This window comes from Phalacrocorax aristotelis, chromosome 18 (genome assembly GCF_949628215.1).
Source record: "Phalacrocorax aristotelis chromosome 18, bGulAri2.1, whole genome shotgun sequence".
NCBI classification, from domain to species: domain Eukaryota; kingdom Metazoa; phylum Chordata; class Aves; order Suliformes; family Phalacrocoracidae; genus Phalacrocorax; species Phalacrocorax aristotelis.
In genome coordinates, this window is record NC_134293.1 from 8,586,431 (window position 1) to 8,604,287 (window position 17,857).

The 17,857-nt window shown below is 43.7% G+C and overlaps 1 protein-coding gene across 2 annotated transcripts; it reads right to left on the reverse strand.

Annotated features, from left to right (window-relative positions):
* Window positions 1–849: 849 nt before the first annotated feature.
* On the reverse strand, window positions 850–16,257 carry HSD3B7 (hydroxy-delta-5-steroid dehydrogenase, 3 beta- and steroid delta-isomerase 7). Of its 2 annotated transcripts, XM_075112749.1 has the most exons (6): window positions 16,027–16,257; window positions 11,969–12,124; window positions 8,980–9,088; window positions 4,696–4,795; window positions 3,621–3,783; window positions 850–2,592 (listed from the first exon to the last, which is right to left on the reverse strand). In XM_075112749.1, the coding sequence occupies exons 1-6, from the start codon at window positions 16,169–16,171 to the stop codon at window positions 2,153–2,155; spliced, it is 1,113 nt and encodes a 370-aa protein (XP_074968850.1). In that variant the 5' UTR covers window positions 16,172–16,257; the 3' UTR covers window positions 850–2,152. The 2 variants fall into 2 exon arrangements, with proteins under 2 accessions (XP_074968850.1, XP_074968851.1); XM_075112750.1 differs by lacking the exon at window positions 11,969–12,124.
* Between the last annotated feature and the right edge of the window lie 1,600 nt (window positions 16,258–17,857).

The following is a 17,857-nucleotide window of genomic DNA, read 5'->3' on the forward strand; positions in this document are numbered from 1 at the left end:
TCTAAGGAGTTCTGAGTGGAAGAATAATTTCCTCAGTCTCTTCGGTTACATGACTATGTGAAGATAAATGATGACTGCGGCCAGCCAGCCGAGGAAAGTCCAAAAGCCACAGATTGAGGACAAACCCGGATGGTCAGACACCCCCACCCCATCCATCAGCCTCGCTTTCTGGGCAGGTCTTTCAATTCCTTCAAAAAACTGCTAAAGCCTAAGCAGTTGCGACTGGAACCCATGAGGGGAAGGTACCTGTCTCACAGACTTGCAGCTCCACCCAGTGGCTCTTTTTTGGTAAGATAAACCCAGGGTTTCGAAAGCATTAAAACCTGTTGAAGTCAACATTGTTATACTGCGGGGATACTCTGGCAACGTGCATGAGAAACTGGGTGCATAATTCTTTGACAAATTCTCAGCACGCTGTCATCTACCATCTGAACAACGGCAAAAAAAACTGCAGAGAGAATTTTTAGTGAAATAGTAAATCCAGCAATCTTATTACTCCCTTTCTTAAAAACCTCTGAGCACAAATGGTAGGAGAAGTAAAGAACTGATGACTTACACCCTTCACCTTCCCGAATTCTCAATGAGCAGATTGCAATAGGTTTCCCCGAATTTATTTGTTATATGAAATGATTAATGAATTACCAGAGTAAATGGTTTTTGATCTGTAAGTTCATTTTGCAAAGAAGTCTCTTGTGAGAGTGAATTTCAGTGAAGTTAACTTGGCAAGTCACAATGTATTTCTTCGCTTTCCTTACTGGGTAATTACTGTGACTAACAAGAAGCGAATTTTGATTATTTCTATCAAGGATGCCATGCTGAAACTTGCTTTTTCCAGGAGGATTAGGGCACTTGTAATTAAAATAAGCTTTTATTTATGTATGTGTACACTTTTACTGTAGAAAACGCAAGAGATGGGGACATATTCACAGAACACAGAAGTGTGATAATAACAGAATTAATTTTAGATTTGAACCAGTACTGTAAAAAGATCTCATTCCTCCAAGCTGAAGACTGAAATCTCTGTTGTGCTTAGTGTAGGTTTACCAGTCTCTCTGTATCTCTTGAAAATACAGGAGCTGATAAACTGATACAAACCACAGGTTTTGTTGTGAATCTTCTGGAAGTGCCTGCCCCACCTGTCTTAGCAAAATATCATCTGTGAAATACTGCTCCTGGATGGACTGTGTAGCTCCAGTGCCGTGGAATGGGTTGAAATGACCTTCTGAAGTTCAGATGTTATTTAGCATAAACTCAGCCACTAAGACCTTTACTAAGTTGCTGTCTGCCAGTGTGGCAGCTGAATGTGGGCTTTAATTTGTTTTGCTTTGTTGCTGCAGTGCTGTGAGGTAAGAGAATTTGAGGTACAAACTATATGAATCCCACCTCTAAGCTTGGAGACATCAGTTATCCATCCATACAACTAGAAAGTAAGTCAGCATATATGTTGTTAGCACAAAAGATTGGAATTTTCTTTTTACAGGGATAATATTTCAAAACAGATATAATACTCCTACACATTAAGAATAACAGGAAGCATCTTGAAAAAGGTAACTCTGGAAAAGAGAATTACTTTTTCTTTTTATTAAACCCAAAAGCAAAGCCAGAACTAGCCAGGTTTGCCTGTCTTCACCAAAATTATCACTGAAGACCCCTTGAGTGTACAAGCCAGGTACAGCCATCCCACCAGCTGCCCGAGACCATGGCAAGGGAGACCGTCCATTTGCTGAGTATGGAAAGAGTTGGAGGCCAGTCAGGCTGTGGAACAAAACTGGTTAACTAATTTTATCAAAAAGGTGTTTGCTGTGAACCACCTCTCATGTGAACTTGTCTCTCTTCTCTCCTGTTCCTGCGAATGATCCCTGTGCAGTGGTGGCACGATGGGAACGAGACCAGCAAGCTCTGCATCTGTGTGCATGGGCCTGCAAGAGGATGCTTTCAAATGCATCCTGGTGTTTCATATGGTACTTAAAATAGCTGAGTAATTAGCATGGCAAGGGTATCTATTTGCAGCCTGAGAGTTTTGCTCTTTCTCTGTCTCTGTACCAGGATTTCTCAGTGTTTCCAAAATTTCTGCCAAAGATCTGTGCGTGTTGTGAAGTTCGGGTGAAACTTGCTGGTGTGATAAGCTCTCTTCTTACCCCAAACATGCTGCTCAGTTCTTCTTTTCATGAAGCTGGGGGGTGTCCAAGTTCCCTGCAACTGCTTTCAACCACTGTGCGGTTCTGTGCTTGCTCTCTTCCCAGGTGAAGAGGGGTTTGTACCCAAAATGCCTGGAGGCTTTGTCTGTCTCGTAGGAGAAAGTCGTGACTATTGTGTTCAGTAAGGGCAAGTTTAGGAAAGGCTGTGGCTTCCAGAAAGGATACAAGATGACCTTGATCATTCTGTGCAATTGTATCATTAACCACATCTTCCAGTAAGGGATGTGTGAGCCTAGTCTTACTGAGGGGTCCATAGTGGACAACAGCTGGTGCCTGATCAGAAAACCTTTTCTTGTTGGAGTATCATCATAGGAATAATACACTTGCCCAGCGAGTAAGTCTGGTTTCAGCTGCAAGTTCCTTGCCACAAGAACATGCATCCATGCAACGTTCCCTGGAGAAATAAGGGGCGAGAGAAACAGGTGTTCAGGAGGAGCTACATTTTCCTGTTTACTGTAGGAGTGAATGAGTCCGTCGGAGCTGCCGGCTTCGGTGCTGCGAAGTAGGGAAAGCACTCATCGTGTTACTCAGCTGTGCTGTAGAGAGACTGAGTAGTTAATCCAGACCTCCAAGATCCTTTAAACCTTTGGTCTCCCCTTTGAGCTGGACAATTAATGTGCCTTGTGATACTGGTTCATGTGAAGTGAAAGGGCAGTGTTTTGTAGAGAGATCAGGATGAATGGGAGGCAGTGCTCAAGGGTTTTATTCCTGGCTCTGCTGTGAGCCTTTGAAGAAGTCATTTGATTTATCTAGGCCTGATTCTTCTCTAACATCATTTTCAAACTACTGTTATCTGCACTTTTGGAAAAAGACATATAAGTGTGCTCCACAGAAATAACTAAAACGCTGCATGATTTAATGGTGAGTTATACTCCCCTGAAATGCATTCAACACCACAACAAGCTCTTTCTACAGGTTTTGTGAGTAGTTTCTTGCGCTTGCTAAAATCAGGTATGGAGTACAGCCTTTTTTGCACAGAATTTTGCAAGTAGTGTTAGTTTAATTTCTTCTAATGAAGAAATTGTCTTTTCAAACCAAAATAATTTTTAAAATATTACTTGAATTCCTCTCTCCCCCCACATAGATCCCTTGAAATGTTTACCCAGGAAAAGAAAGATTAGGTTTCTATCCCTTTTTCCACTGACATTTTTTTTTTTCCAGTTTTCTAAACAACATTTTCCCTGTGTTGAGGGGAAGAAAAAAAGAAAACCCTTCCCAGGAAAAACAGTAGAATGTAAACAACTGTTCTAAAAATTCTTTTAGCCAGGCTAAGTTTTGTGGTTATAAAAATATTTGTGCTCATTCACCATACTCCTCTCTCTGTCTTGGAAGGTTATGGTTAAGCTGACGTGTACAATCCCCTGTGACTAAAACAGCCTGGTAGCACCGCATGCAAAGAGATCAGTCCTGTCCTTCACTCACCCACATATGTGTAATTACGCTCTGTGTTTTCAGGCTCTAGGTAGTTCAACACGCTGTTCCTGGCTTTGGCAAACAAATACAACTCTTGAAGATATGTTGCTTTCTCCCCATACACTGTGTTTGCACGGATGATGCAGGTTGTGAGTTTACCACCGTTACTCATCTGTAAAATCAGGGAGGGATGTTAGTGGGTGATGGATTCAGAGATGAAATCTTCTGCAGTGATGTTGGGTTTGCCAGATAAAAACAAAACCTGGGAATATTGGGCTAGAGGAGTCAACCTTTGCAGAGGTGATCTGGGCAGTAGGGCCTCATTTGGGTCCCTAAAAGTGCAAGGAGGTGCCCAGTTGGATTTTTTTTTTTTTTTTTTTTAACATAGCACACCTTGCACCTGTGTGACATCCTCTGAGAGGTGCTGGATGGAGGGTGCTGGTGGCATTAACCCCTTCTGCGGTTTTGATGTATAAATGAGTGTTTGCAAGAACTGAAATCAGGTGCCAGTGGAAGCCAGCTAAGCTAGCTGGCCTCAAACTGTAACCAGGAGAGAGAGGTGTTCCAGGTACTGGCGCTTGTTTAGGACAGAAGTCTTATTTTTACATTCTGCTTCATCCTTTAGAAGAACTCATCTGTCTGCTGACTGTACTGGGAGTCTAAAAAGACTAGCCAGCTAACTTAGGTAGGTGGTTGACTTCAGGTACACTAGTATTTTGTATTTTTTTTATTCTTAAATCACTCAGGCATGTCTGAAAATTACACCTTTATGCAGTATGAACCAGGTGAACCTGGCTTCTTATGCCCTAATTTAACACAGCTCTTTCCCAAGTCCCACTCCTTCTGGTGAAGTTAAAGCACAGGCTCAAAGGGCAGCACCCTTTGATCTTGCGAGAGTTTGGCAGCTTTCTGATGATGTGGGAAGATCAGGCTATGGTAAGCTTAGGGCAATGTGGTTTATGCATCAAGTCAAAGCAGCAGTTGGATACACACTAAGATATGAGTGTGGGGTCTTTCTAACCAGCTCTCTTGTTCTACCTATCCTGTGCTGTAACACCAGGGGTGCTACCATTGACTTTTGTACCTTTTTTCCATTGGCTTCAAATACAAGTTTTTCTGCCATGGCCTTTGTCTTCCCATAAGGCAGCTCCACTTCCCCACTGTATATGGTGTCCTCATTTCCTCTGAAATAGATTGTGAGAGATGGTGAGTGACCATGGAGTAGAGCACAGGGCTTGGAGATATTTGTCACAGCGTGATTTACTCTGCAATCCCTGCTCTCCAGGGACTTACCACTGGCTGTTAGTTATATGAATCTGAGCTCCTTGCTACAGTCCGGGAGAAATAAGGCCTCGAGAAATACCAGGCGGTTCTGGGCGTTCGTAGGCAGGTCTGCATGAGGGCGATGGTTTGTTTTCTGAGAGCCGGATTTGGTTTTCTCTAACAGTGTTATTGAAGCAAACAATAGAAGGCAGCAGAGTTACCTTTTTAAGCAATTCATGAGTGGCTGAACAAGGTGGAAAGAGCACAAGAAGATGGAAGGCAGGAAAATGAGGGCAATCCTATTTTGTTTTTTCATTAGAGGTAGAGAAAAGCCTCTCATGAGCCATAAACTAAAAGTTGAAGCTGCTGCTTAATTTTCTCACAGAGTTGATTAGAGTTGGGAGACATTTGCCAGTGACATGATAGGGCTTCCAGTGATATCCTGGAAGACATGCAGGTTTCTGCTGGCATTATTCCTTCCTCTCCCCTAGCAGATTATGCTCGAGGGGAAGAGCAAAGAAGTGAACCCATGATTAAGTGCAAGCAGGGCTCACAGCCATGCTGAAGGCATTTGGTTGCCACTCTGGAAAGAAACCTGCTCCTCAGCTTCCTAACTTACAGCTGCAAGGAGGAAAGCCCCTGGGATCTAACATGCAACTGGCCTCACAGGCCCTGAAATAATTCCAAGGAGAACCAAGAAAGCAGCTCTATTCCCCACCAGGGCACTGGTCTTTTGTCCCAGTGGTTCTAGATCAACATTAGTCTGTTGCAGGATTTGGTTAAGCAGATTCAGGGGGCTCTGGAGGAGCTGGGGAGTGAAGAAACCTTGTTTGAAGAATTGGGAAGGACCATCCACAAAGACAATGTGTCTGCTTGCTCCCCAGCTGCCACGACTAGCAAGGATAAGCACTCTCCCCCTCTGTGTGCTGCAGAAGGCTTTCTTCACGTTTTTCAATTTACTCTGTCTTTCGCTCTGCTAGAGAAATTCACCCTAGGCAAACACCAGCCTCTTCCAGGCATGGGCTACCCCCACACAGGGCAATGAAGAATTATCATGCTCCTTTTGCAGATGGGGCCTGATTGCACCTCTTGGAAGGGTTAAGTGGCCTGTAATGAGTTCATGCAGCAAATCTGCAGCAGAGGTCTTTTTGTCGAACACTGGGCCTCAGGAGAGCAAGCTCTGACTCAGGCTCCATGTTTGACCTTGGGCAACTTGCTTGCTCTTTTCTATGCTCAGATCTCCATGTGTAAAATGTGGATAATGTTGTTGCCTTTCTCTTGCCTGTTTGGCAGTCTAGTATCTTGTGTGTCAGATATCCCAGCTGAGATCAGGGCCTTCTTGTGCTACAGCAACAGAAATAAATTAGGAGCATCAGAAATACAGCCTCCCCGCGTACCCTGGGCTTTTATCACAAAACCCTCCTCCCCTTCCCTGTGTTTACGGGTGATGAGCAAGAGACAAACCAGAAAACAAACAAGACAAAAGATTGATTGTGCATGGTTTGTTGCAAGCCTGGGAGAGGCCCAAGACAATTAGGGGGTTATCTAGAAGTTCTAGTTTTAATTGCTTTCTTTTTTTAATCCAAATTTATTTTTTGCCTTGCAAAGCTTTTGAAAAGCAGCAGCTTCACAAAGGCACAAACCTGCCTGCCGTTCCTGGGCTGCAGAGCTCTGCTCGTGTTTGCCTTCCCCCACCCCTTTTGAAGCTTGGTAGTAACAAAGAGCTCAGCATAATGCTCTTGCTTTTCAAAACGATCACAGATAACTGAACGCTAATAAGACTGGAGCAGCATTGTCAGAAGGTATCTCAGCGGTGGCTGTCTCAGAGGGATTGAGACTGACAGAGGCATTTTCTATTATTGTCGGATGCTGAGGTGTGAGCATTATCCCTGCACCCATCACCCTGTCCAGAGACTAATCATGCTTTGTCTGTGTCAATTCTCAAGCACGTAAAAGTAAGTTAAATAAAATTATACAAGGAATGATGGAGAAAGGGGACAGAGAAAAAGAAAAAGGCAGGCATGCAGGCAGAACCATGCACTGTGAGGGAGAAGAGCAGAACAGATTGGGTGGGGACCAGGGAGATGAGAAGAGGAGGAAGGGGAAAGCTGCATCACCTGTGCGTTCAGTCTGGAAGGTGGAGCCATATTACATTGCCTATGTAATGGGCTCCCTATTGAGAGAAGTGGTGTAATTTTTTACTGGGGTCTGGCCCTTTTCTCATTTTTGCAATCTGCAATTCCCTTAGTTTAAAACCAAAAATCATTGGAGAACGAGGATCACTCTCTCAGGCTTTCTCCCAGCATCACAGGAGAACTTGAGTGTGTTCTGCAGAATGAGTTAAAGGCTCTAGGTGGTGTTGTATTTGCATTTGTGGTGGGGAAGGATTGGGAGGTGGTGAGCAGAGGATGATCATGTGTAGCTCTGAGCATCAGCCTTGATGGGTTTTTACTTGCATCCAGTGATGCCTTCATTACAAGCCAAAGGACGGCCTTCTCAGGCAAGATTTGGGGTTGATTTTTCAAGGCATCTATTCACATTCTATCCCTTAAGTCACAGGACTAAAATATAACAAGGAATGTATCTGCATCCACATTCATTTTTAGAAATTATTTAGATATGCTAATGACCAAATTCCATAGCTTTTCAGTGACACAACCTCTAGTGCTCATGGTCCCAAGTGGACTGAGGTTTTTACTCTCATGGATTTTTTTCATAAGCCAGGCATTTATTCTACAGATTTGGGTGCTTCACAAAATAACTGGGTTATGCCTTAGCTTACTTGTGCGTATGAAATTTAGACTTGCAGGTCATCTTAAGTTATGTCTTAAGCAACCTTTTCTAGCTGGACTCAAATTTCTAGAGCCAAATGACTGAAGCCAGCTGTGTCTAGACTGGCCGCCTGTAGAGACAAAACTTGACTTTGAGCCAGTTCCCCTTGCATACAAGTTTCCGTGGTTTGAACAGTCTGTATGGCTACAACCATGCTTGAAATCAGCAAGGAGCAGCTATCAGACTGCAGCTATCTCTACTTGACTTCAAATTTAACCTAAAACTTCAGCTCCTGGTCTTCAGAAGTATCAGCCCAGTTCTCAAAGTGCAAGTACTGTTGCCCCATGATCACAAAAGGTATCCAGACGCTGAGTCCTGAGCAGGAGTGTCAGCCGATTGTGAAAGCCAGTTCTGGATATCAAAGATCTATAAGCAAAAAAAACCCTCCAAATCACCATTTTGACCGCTATCTTTGTATTGATCCAAATCCCACCTTTGCCACAGGAGGTTTTCTGAAGGTCTGCTGCTTTTTCTGGGTCTGTGGGTTAGTCTCATAGGACCCGCATGCAGAAGAGATGTGTTCAGCATAATGCCCCAAAGTATGAAGTCCATGAGTTAGCCCTGGTAAGCATGTTGCCAGGAAAAAGGACTCTGATGCGTAGAAGGGTGCAATTTACAGGTCAGATCCAGGTCGCAGAAGCATGTAACTACACATGAATGCTGCAGGGCAGCTTCACACTAAATGCATCTGTCCCCTAAGATTATGTGGCCAACTAACATTCTTCTGAGACAGTGTGAAAATAGTCTGTATACATTTGACCACATTTGATAATAGGAGCTGGGTACAGGCTTGCTAGCAATTCACTATGGAGCTGAAAAGGGGAGGGAAAGTGGGTTGGCAACAGTAGAGCATTACCTACCCTTTGGATTGACTCAGCATGAGGGGACAGCAAAACCTCTGACCCAACAGCAGGATACAACTTGACCATATCACAAACCTTAATCATCTGAGACCTTATTGGAAACTGGTGTTAGGGCATAGAGGAGCAGGGCTGTACATATGGGGACAGCCTGGAAGTGCAGTTGGGTCATACATCTCTCTACCAACTCTTTCCATCAGTGGTATCTACTACTAGTCAGGTCTAGATTGGGAAGAGGTGTGGTTCCTAAAAGTAAAAAGCAGCAAAGAAGGGTTTTCAAGAAAGAGAAGAGGAATTGACAAGAAGGGGGTCACATCTTCTCCTTTGTAGCCACAGCAAAAACCTCCATCTGTCTGTGACTTCATTGCTGTTTAACCAGAAATGCAGAGTGATGGAGATTTGCTTAGCCTTACCTCAACATGGGTTCATGTGATGTGTTGGGTCCCACCGCAGCAACCGAGCTTGTGTAGACAACATACGGGACGTTCAGGACACAGCAGGCCCGTAGCACATTTTCAGTACCTGTGGGGCAAGTTGGGAAAGACAAACATTAACCACCTTGCCTTGATTCCTATTGTGCAAATCAGAAGGGATTTCTGGGCTTGGGATTCTGACTTGGAACAGATCCATCTTTTTTATGGCTGAAAAGATGTAAAGCCACACGTCAAGGCCACAGTTCCTCAGATATGTTTGCACAGGAATGGATGCTTTATGACATGAGAGTAGCTGTTACATCTATAGCTATAATGTAGCTTAACCTCTAAGGCTATTGAAAACCAACATAACTTGGACTTAATAGTTGCTAACAAAAAAGGAAGCTGATAGCTCAGCAGGGCAAAAGTCCATGTTTTCCATCTTTTTGACTCATGGGCAGACTGTCAAATGGTGAATTGCAGCCTTCTGGGAAAAGGATGGGTGTCTTAGTTGCGTATACTACCCTATAGAAGTTCTGCAGGGTGACTATGGGGAGAAAATCGTTGCAACAGACCCTTGGTAGCTGCAGAATTTTAAATTGAGCAGCGGGGGCAGCTTACGAGTCTCTATGAAATCCAGATGCATCTCAAGCATGGTTTGGTTTAAGAAAGGATGTTCTGGCTGAACTTGAGGGTCAGTGTGGGGGTTTTGTTTGTTTGGGGGTGGATTTAAATGATTAATGACTCCTCCGGGGATGGTATTTGCATTCATTGTGATTTTGATTCAAGTCGATTCTATGAGAACCTCAATGACAACAGCATAACCATGGTTGCATACTGAGAGCCTTCAAATCTGATAAGGCAGATCTTAACAGAAGCCACTCATAGGATTGGTTTCTGGAAATCTCCATGCTATTTATACCTGGCTAATCAGGCTCTGCCCTGGAGCTTTGCTGCAGATCTTGTGTGGGAGGGCTTGTGATTTCTCTGTTCTCTTTGTTGTTAAGGGTATAATCTGAAATTATCAAGGAAATCCTGAGTTTAGGATAATTTCAGAGGGCATGAATCAATACGAAGACCTGGTGGGAAAGAATCAACTTACTTCTCCATGAGCCTATCACAATATGTAAATTTAACTGAGAACCCCTGTTGAGAAACATCACTGGAAACAGCTGAGTTAAAATCCATTCACATAACAAAAAACAGATTTAAAAGTCTTTAAGTGACTAGATGGAAAAAATAATTCTTGTAGAAGAGGGCTCTTCAATCTAATCAACAAGACTGCAACAGGATTTGGCAGCCAGCGGTTGAAACAGAGGAGAGAATCAAAGCAGATGATAGATGTAAATTTTTGCCAGAAATGGTAATTACCCATAGCCATACTAATACTCTTCAACATTGTTAATAGCTTGCTGAAAAAAGTGATAGATAGCCCATTACCTTGCAGTCCTTAATTCTAGGCAAAAAAGTCTTTTGAAAAGGCATAGTCCAATTTACCCACAAAATGTTGGGCTTAAGGCAGCAATTGAATGAATTTCTGTGGCCTGAGTTATACAGAGGAGACAGCTAGAGGATTATAGTTGACCTCTCCTGACCCTATTTTTTTTCTGTCAAGTCTACAGCAGGTATCAAATACAGTTCATTTTTATTATTTTACCTGCTGTGATTTTAATAGAAAACTTTAGACTAATCTCTCAATTCAAGATTTTGAGAAGCCCTAGTGAGGGCAGCAGCCTCGTTTTAGGGAGGTCTACATGAAGCCATCCAAGGGGAAGCAGAAATGCAGAACAGTTTGTCTCCCAAAATAAGGCTCCTGTTACGACATCTCACACTGCACTCCTCCAAGAGGCTCTCAGTCACCAGGCACATTGGAAAAAACTTTGTGTGTGTGGTTTGCTGGGAACGTTGCAAACATCTGCAAGAGGTTTAGTTTTCTGAATAGGGGAGTTGCCTGACATTCACTGCTATCTGTAAAAACCTCACTACACTAAAGTACCTTGCTCATAGCAAGCAGACAATGAAGAAGATCTCACAAAGCCATTAAAAGGCAGCGGGAACCCTCAGGCTCTGAATATTCTCAGTACACATGCACAATACAGGCTCTTAAAAGCATCTGGTTTTGAAAACAGCTACAGCAATGAAAAGAAGGATGGAATTTAAATGTTGCCCTTGAATGTATCAGCAAATAGTAGAAGCCTTAAGCAGTAATCGAATTTGAGAGAGAGATATAAAAAAATATATAAAATTCCTTCCTTGTGGTTAACAACTATTTTAGTAGCTAACAGCCTGAGGTGCCATTGGAATTGCTGCTGTAATAGGGATTTCATTATTTTTATAGCCTGTGCTTATTTCCTAGATTTATGAACAAATACTCTTTAAGCAGATCTTGTACCCAACAAGAAGTCGGCTCTTGGTGATAGGAAGAAAATATTGTGGAGTTCTCTGTTATGTGTGGCTTGTAGACATGCAGTAGTGGTGAACTCTGACTATAGTTAAAATAAAATCACTCCCTTAATAGCATGGACGCAGTTCAACTGGTATGTAGGGTAGACTTTTCATCCCTGGGAAAGCTATAAGCTATCTAGAACAGGAGTTAAAATTTAATTGTTGTCCTTGTCACATAGTAAACAGTTTCTTACCACTATGGGCATGTTCTGAAGCACCTCGGTACTGTTAGCAAAAGTTATAACCTTGACCAGAGTAACTGTATAAAGACAGTCCAGATTCGACTTTCTAAGATGAAGCTTTATCAGTGGAGAGGAGCAGCATGGCCTGCCCCGAGCAAGGACAGAGGAGCAAAGGCAGAAACTTCCCCACTGGAAAGGGAAGGTCCTGGGCACCCTTCTTGTCTCATAGCACAGTGGTGAGCGAGAAATTCAGGGGACAAGAGAGCAATAAATCATGCTATGTTTGTCATAGCATCTCGTATGACTACACCAAAGTGTGTGCATTTAAGGCTGTATTTAATTGTTTGTTTTAAAGGGCTTACCCCCAACATTGACAGCTCTCATTTCCCAAAAGGGCACAGTGTTTCTGTAGTCCACAATAGCAGCTGTGTGAATAACCACGTGAACTCCCCGCATGGCGGCAAGGAGCAGATTGTAGTCTTGAATGTCTCCTTTCATCACTGTCACATGAGTGGTAGCTGGAGAAAAATAATATAACCATAGATGGGGGTGGGTGGGGAATACAAATCAGCATCCCCACCTTCTTGCAGAATGAGGATCCTGCCTGGAAAGCTTTCTTCTCTGCAGGGCAAGCTGAAGAACACTCTAATGACTACACCATTTGAATACATCACACCAGGGGAAAAAAACATCCCTATTTTTGAACCCCAAGAAACCCGATCTGCATCTGGTGCACAGCACTTCGCCGGTTTGCACTAACTGTGGGTCAGAATAACTGTGTCTGTCATTGCAAACCTTTAGCATACGTGCAAGGATAGTGCTGTCGGCCCAGAGCTGCAGCTGGCTACAGGACTTGCTCTAGTACGTGTGACTGAGTGAAGCTGTGCTGGACAATTTCCTTAAGACAGAAGATTTTTAGAGCTTACTGGGAATAACACCAGACAAGACAAGTTCAAGGGACATTGCATAGAACTTATTTAAATTGCAAATACTGTAGGTGGGAATGGAAAATAATGTAACAGGGTAAAAAGTTTCATAGGAAATTCCTCCCTTTAAGCCATTCAGAAGGTGTGTTTCCCCCCCGCCATTTCTTTTCTCCCCCTCCTTCTCCTTCAAAATAGCCATTCCATACAGATACATACATACCTACCAAGCTTTGAGACAGTGTTGTGATATTTAAGTAGGATTTTTCCCTTTTTCCTTTTCTGTAGTTGGGAATAGGCCAGCAAGAAGCTGGGGTTAGGAAGCTGTACTCCTTGGGGCTTTTGTAATAAACCAGAGAGTGGTAGCAGTCGCAGGACTGCTTTGGGAAGGAGCTGTCTCCTCTGTCCTGCCCTGGCAGCTTCCTGGCAAGCCCCATGCAGCTAGGGACCAGGGTAGTGATTTCAAAAAGATCATGCACATGAGCAGGTCAGGGAAGTGTCTGTGAGTCCAGCCATGGAAGTGTTATGATATGGAAGCCCTCAGTGAACAACTATGAGGACAAGGGGTTAAAAGAACAGGGTTATTCCTCATGACCTCAAGGGACAGACAAAACTCAAGACAACAGGTCAGGGGGCTGAGCATTTTCTAAAAAGTACAACATGTAGGAAGGGGCAGAACTTTTGTAAAAGGGTCAAGCTGATTTCTTAGTTAGCACAACCAAGACTTCATGGAGTAGCTTATATGAGTTTTAATACTAAATTTAATATTAAAGCACAGAGTTGATTCAGCAAGAATGGAGCAGAAGAAGAAAGAAGGTAATGCCCATATAGCAGAGGTAATGCACTTGCCTGGACGACCAGAGCGCAGAGGAGGATGCTCCTGCTGGAAGTCTTTGCTAGCACTGAAAGGTGGAGCAGGGCATCAGCAGCTCCATTGGGGGGCAGATTTTGCTGCTGCTTAGTGGTGAGGGAAAGCCCATAACTATTCAGGTCGAAGTTTTAAATACCCTCTGTCACATCACCTGTCTTAAGGCAGCTGGTGCAATTAAGACCAGCAAGAGAATGATGAGAGCTCAGCCAAAACCAGGGACAATACAAGGCAACCAGGAGAAATTTTCACATTGATAAGGCCTGATGAGCTTTATCCAGGGCTACTTAAAGAGGTGGTGGATGTTACTGTGGCTTTATTGCATTATCAGCTACTTCGGAGAACTTTTGGAGGAGGCACTGGAAGACTGCAGTTAAGCAAATGAAGAACCTGGGCTTAGAAAGGAAGTAAAGAAGAGCCAGGAAATTACAGAACAGCTTGATTTCAACCCCAGGAAATTCAGGAACACACACTTAAACAACATGTGTGTGAGCACCTGTGTGATAATAAAGAAGAATAGAAGCAGCTGACATGGATTTGTCAAGAACAAATCAAGTTGGATTAATCTCTTTTGTTCTTATGACAAGTTAACAGGTTGTATGGATATTGTGGAACAGGTCGGTGTCATCTATCTTGATTTTAGAAGGGCTTTGGAAACTCTGTGTCATTCTCATAAGGGAGTCAGTAAAACATAGTCTAAGTAAGCTGCATTAGGGTGAGCACAAAGCTGGCCGATTTACAGTTCCCAGGCAATTGCCAGCTGTGGTAGGTGGCTGCCCTGGGGCTCTCTAGGCCTTGTTGCTGTATTTGAGGCTTGTTTTGAGCCTTGTATTGTTTTCATCAAGAATCTGGCAGATTTGTTCATTAAATCAGCAGATAACATCAGACTGGGAGGGACCTGAAGTACACTGGAGGATTTAGAGTACGAGCTGAATGTAACTAATAGAGTCTGGAAAAAAAAAAAGATAAATTTGATAGGGACAAAGAGAAGATATTGGGCTTAGTGGGGAAGAGGCAGTGGGTCTTCATGGAAGAATTAAATTGGGCCAGGACAGCTCAGGATCTATTGCCTGCCAGCAGGGTCTTGCAGCTGTGAAAAAGACATAATTGTACTGACAGGTACAAACAGGAGGATAGTTTGCAGGACAGAAGAAATAAATCTGTCAGCTTTACTCAGCACTGGGAAGGCCACAGCTGGCCTCTCTGTCCTGCCCTCGGTGCCCCTCTTCCAGAAGAGAGCAACGCCAGTGCCCAGAGATAATGAAAGTGTGAGCTGCAGGGAAGGAAGGAGTGCACGAGAGTCATTTCAGCCTAAAGGAGAAAACAGCAGGGAGTGGAAGGAGGTGGTTTTCAAATTATGAGGATTGTTGTAAAAAAATGACAGTATTAACCTATTCTACCTGTAAGGTTAGGTGAGAAATGAAGGACTTAAATTGCAGATTAGACTGTACCAACAGCAGTGCCTGGCGGTGCAGAAATTGGCTGCCCAAGGTGGCTTGGGGAGAGGATAGAAAAACGTCTGTTGGGAAGGTTCTGGCCAAGCTGATTCTGCCTTGGGGCAGAGGGACGGGGGGTTGGGATGGCCCCTCAAGGCTGCTTCTGCCTCATTTTCCTGTGATTTGCTGTGGTGTTAGGCCACAGACCTCTCCTGGAGCACAGATTACAGCGGCTCCTTAAGGTTTAGTTTTTTCTTCGATCGTGGGTGCTTTTAAGGCAGTTGGCTACGAAGCCTGGGGAAACCAGTCTGGTGAGTTCATCTGCCAAGGGAGGATTTCTGGGTGATACTTCCATGGGAGTCTTTTAACTTGCTTTATGTGTATCTCCTTTTTATTGATATCTCCTAACAGATAGAACCTCCCTTATAATTTTTTCCTCTCTGGTTCGAAGCAGGCTGAAGGTTTGGGTGGTTGGAGAGAGGGAGTCCCAGCCCACCATTAACCGTGCAGAGCTGCATTGGCTGGTTTGGGGTGGGTGTTCTCAAATCCAGTAAAACAGGCTGCTTTTCCCCAGTACATCTCACCATAATCAACCCCGGTGAAACATCAGAAGGCAGCTCTCAGGATATGTTCAAATGGATTGATTTAATATCTTTGAGCATGTTTACTGAGACTCACCTCTTTCTTTTTTATGCACAGCACAGTAAGGGTACTATAGGCTTCTGTCAATTCTTTCAGTAATTTATTTCACAACCTCTGCAGCAGATGCTGAGCTTGATTCTATTACTGTCAGGGGGTTTTGGTTATTTTTCTCAGAACTGGTAACTGGTTGGAGCCGTTCAGGAGCACCTTTTTTTGTCCCTTTGCTGTCAGACTGGTTGAGCAGAAGCAACCGGTTTAGCCAAGTTCCCATGTCAAGTACTCCAGTGTGCATGTTGCTCCTTACACCTGATCCCTGAGCGGGGACTTAGATCCTTCCTGGATGTATCTCCTGGGTTATACACTATAGATCTTTTTGCTTTGATTCAGTCCTATGCTGAAAAACCACTCTGAACTGGAAGTTATTCTTCGTGCACTCTGTTTAATCCAGGTTCCCACCCCATGCCTGTAGCTGTGGCACCTCCAACATAATACCAGCTGTCTTGAAAGGGATGGTTATGGCCACTATATATAAGATGATGCCCTTTTCTTACCTGTGGTGAATTTTTCTACTTCTCCTTTTGCTACTGAATCAAAAACTCTGACTTCTTTGATGTAGTCTTGTTGAGACAGGAGCTCGACAATCTTCTCCCCAATAAAACCACATCCTGTCACCAGGTAGACCCAGGCTCTATCCATTTCTGAAGGTGTTTTTGCGTTTGAGTAGAGAGAAGATTGCTGCCAAGATCCTATCGTGCACTGTTAATCTCTCAGCCAATATGTTTTCCAGACCAAGTCTAAAGTTTAACTCTTGTATAATGTTCGTGGCTGAACATTAACTCTACCCAGTTATATATCAATCAGCTTTTCATTGGCAATCCCCAAGTGCTGCCACAGACATACCAACGCTATGTACAGGCCAACTCTGGACTCCCTGACTCAGCCTTTCCTTTCCACCATGGTGGGGTATGATCAGTGAGGGACCCTCAGCTTGCCTTGGTATGTGGCCAGGCTCAGTCCGAAATTTTGATGTCAGCTGTTTTCCATCCTGGACAGCCCTTTCCCATGGGCTGCATTGTCAGTTGTTAGCCCAGACCTCTCTGGATGCTGTGCAAAGGTGGTGTGTGCTGGACGTGCTTAGGGCAGGCAACTTTTAGTGTGCAGCTGGCAAAAAACCCCATCTTGTTCCCATGGACTAGTGAATCTGTGTAAGTGGCATATGGCAGCAGATCTAGACAGTGCTGAGCTGTGCTGGGCACAAAACAGGCAGGTTCAGGAATGGTCACGTGCAACCTTACAATCACTAACTCTACCGGTTTGCTTATCTAGTAGGGCTTTCCTAAATGAATTCTACACACAGACACAGACACACACTAGAGGAGAAAGTCCTCTCCTAATTTGAAAAATGTCTACTAGCAAAAGCTCTATCACATCCTTTGGCAAATTGTTACAATGGGTAGGTATCATCATCAGCAGCATTAAAAGAGTGCACTGTTGGTTTTTGTATTTTTTATCTGCCAGCCACTATGTAGAGGAGATGTGCTATCCAGTCTGTCATGTGGATTTAAAAAAGAAAAGGGATTGGCTTTGTCTAAGGGTGCTGAGCCTGTCCTAAGAGTGGGCCAGGGGAAAGACCTGCCCTCTGGCACAGCCATTTCTCTCTCTGCCTCTCTCATAAAAGAGATAACTAAGGTGGGCCTGATCAACTACCCGGCTCTCTGAGTTCAAGCATTTATTTCCTTAAGTCTGGAGTAGTCAAATATTTTCCAAGCCATCTTTGAACCAACTTGTCATCATTTTCTGTGAACTGTAGACACACTATCCTAAAAGAGGAAGCAATGATAAACAAGGTGATGTAATTTCCCTGCTTAGTTTTTCTTTATAATATGTACAGCGTTGTGGCTGCCTTGCTGGCCATAGTGTGGCTTGGGAAGCTTAGGATTAGTCTGTTCCCATATCAGGATTGCTGTTTCCCCATCCCCAGTATCCTGGTCTGTGAGCATGGGTTACAGCCGCTGGTTCAGGCTGCACTGGGGTGGGGGTACTCCTGGTAGCCCTTCCCTGGTTGTGTTCAACAGGCCGACATGTGATGAGCAATATTGTCGGAGCCCTTCCTACTGTGTTAATGTTTAGCTGTCTTTAAAAAGTAAGCTGTATAGCAACTTGCTGCTGAGCATGTGGTTAATGGAGTTAACACAGTGTATTCAAAGAGTGTGTGTTTGTATGTATATATATAGTTTAATCAGCTCCTGCTAGCAGTTCAATCTGTTCAACTCTCCCATTGATTTTTTTTCTTGTGCTGTGTTAAGCATTAGGAAAAGCGCTTCCCTTGCTGTGATTACAATCAGTGGCCATAATGGCCCAGAGACCAACACGGCCCTGATG

Bases quoted from the DNA above. Each gene is read 5' to 3' on its own strand.
- HSD3B7 (XM_075112749.1), bottom strand. From the start codon at position 16,171: ATGGATAGAGCCTGGGTCTACCTGGTGACAGGATGTGGTTTTATTGGG. The intron at 9,089-11,968 runs GTAAGCCCTTTA...CTTGCCCCACAG, and splicing joins GAGAGCTGTCAATGTTGGGG to GTACTGAAAATGTGCTACGG. The intron at 4,796-8,979 runs GTAAGGCTAAGC...AATCTATTTCAG, and splicing joins TCACATGAACCCATGTTGAG to AGGAAATGAGGACACCATAT.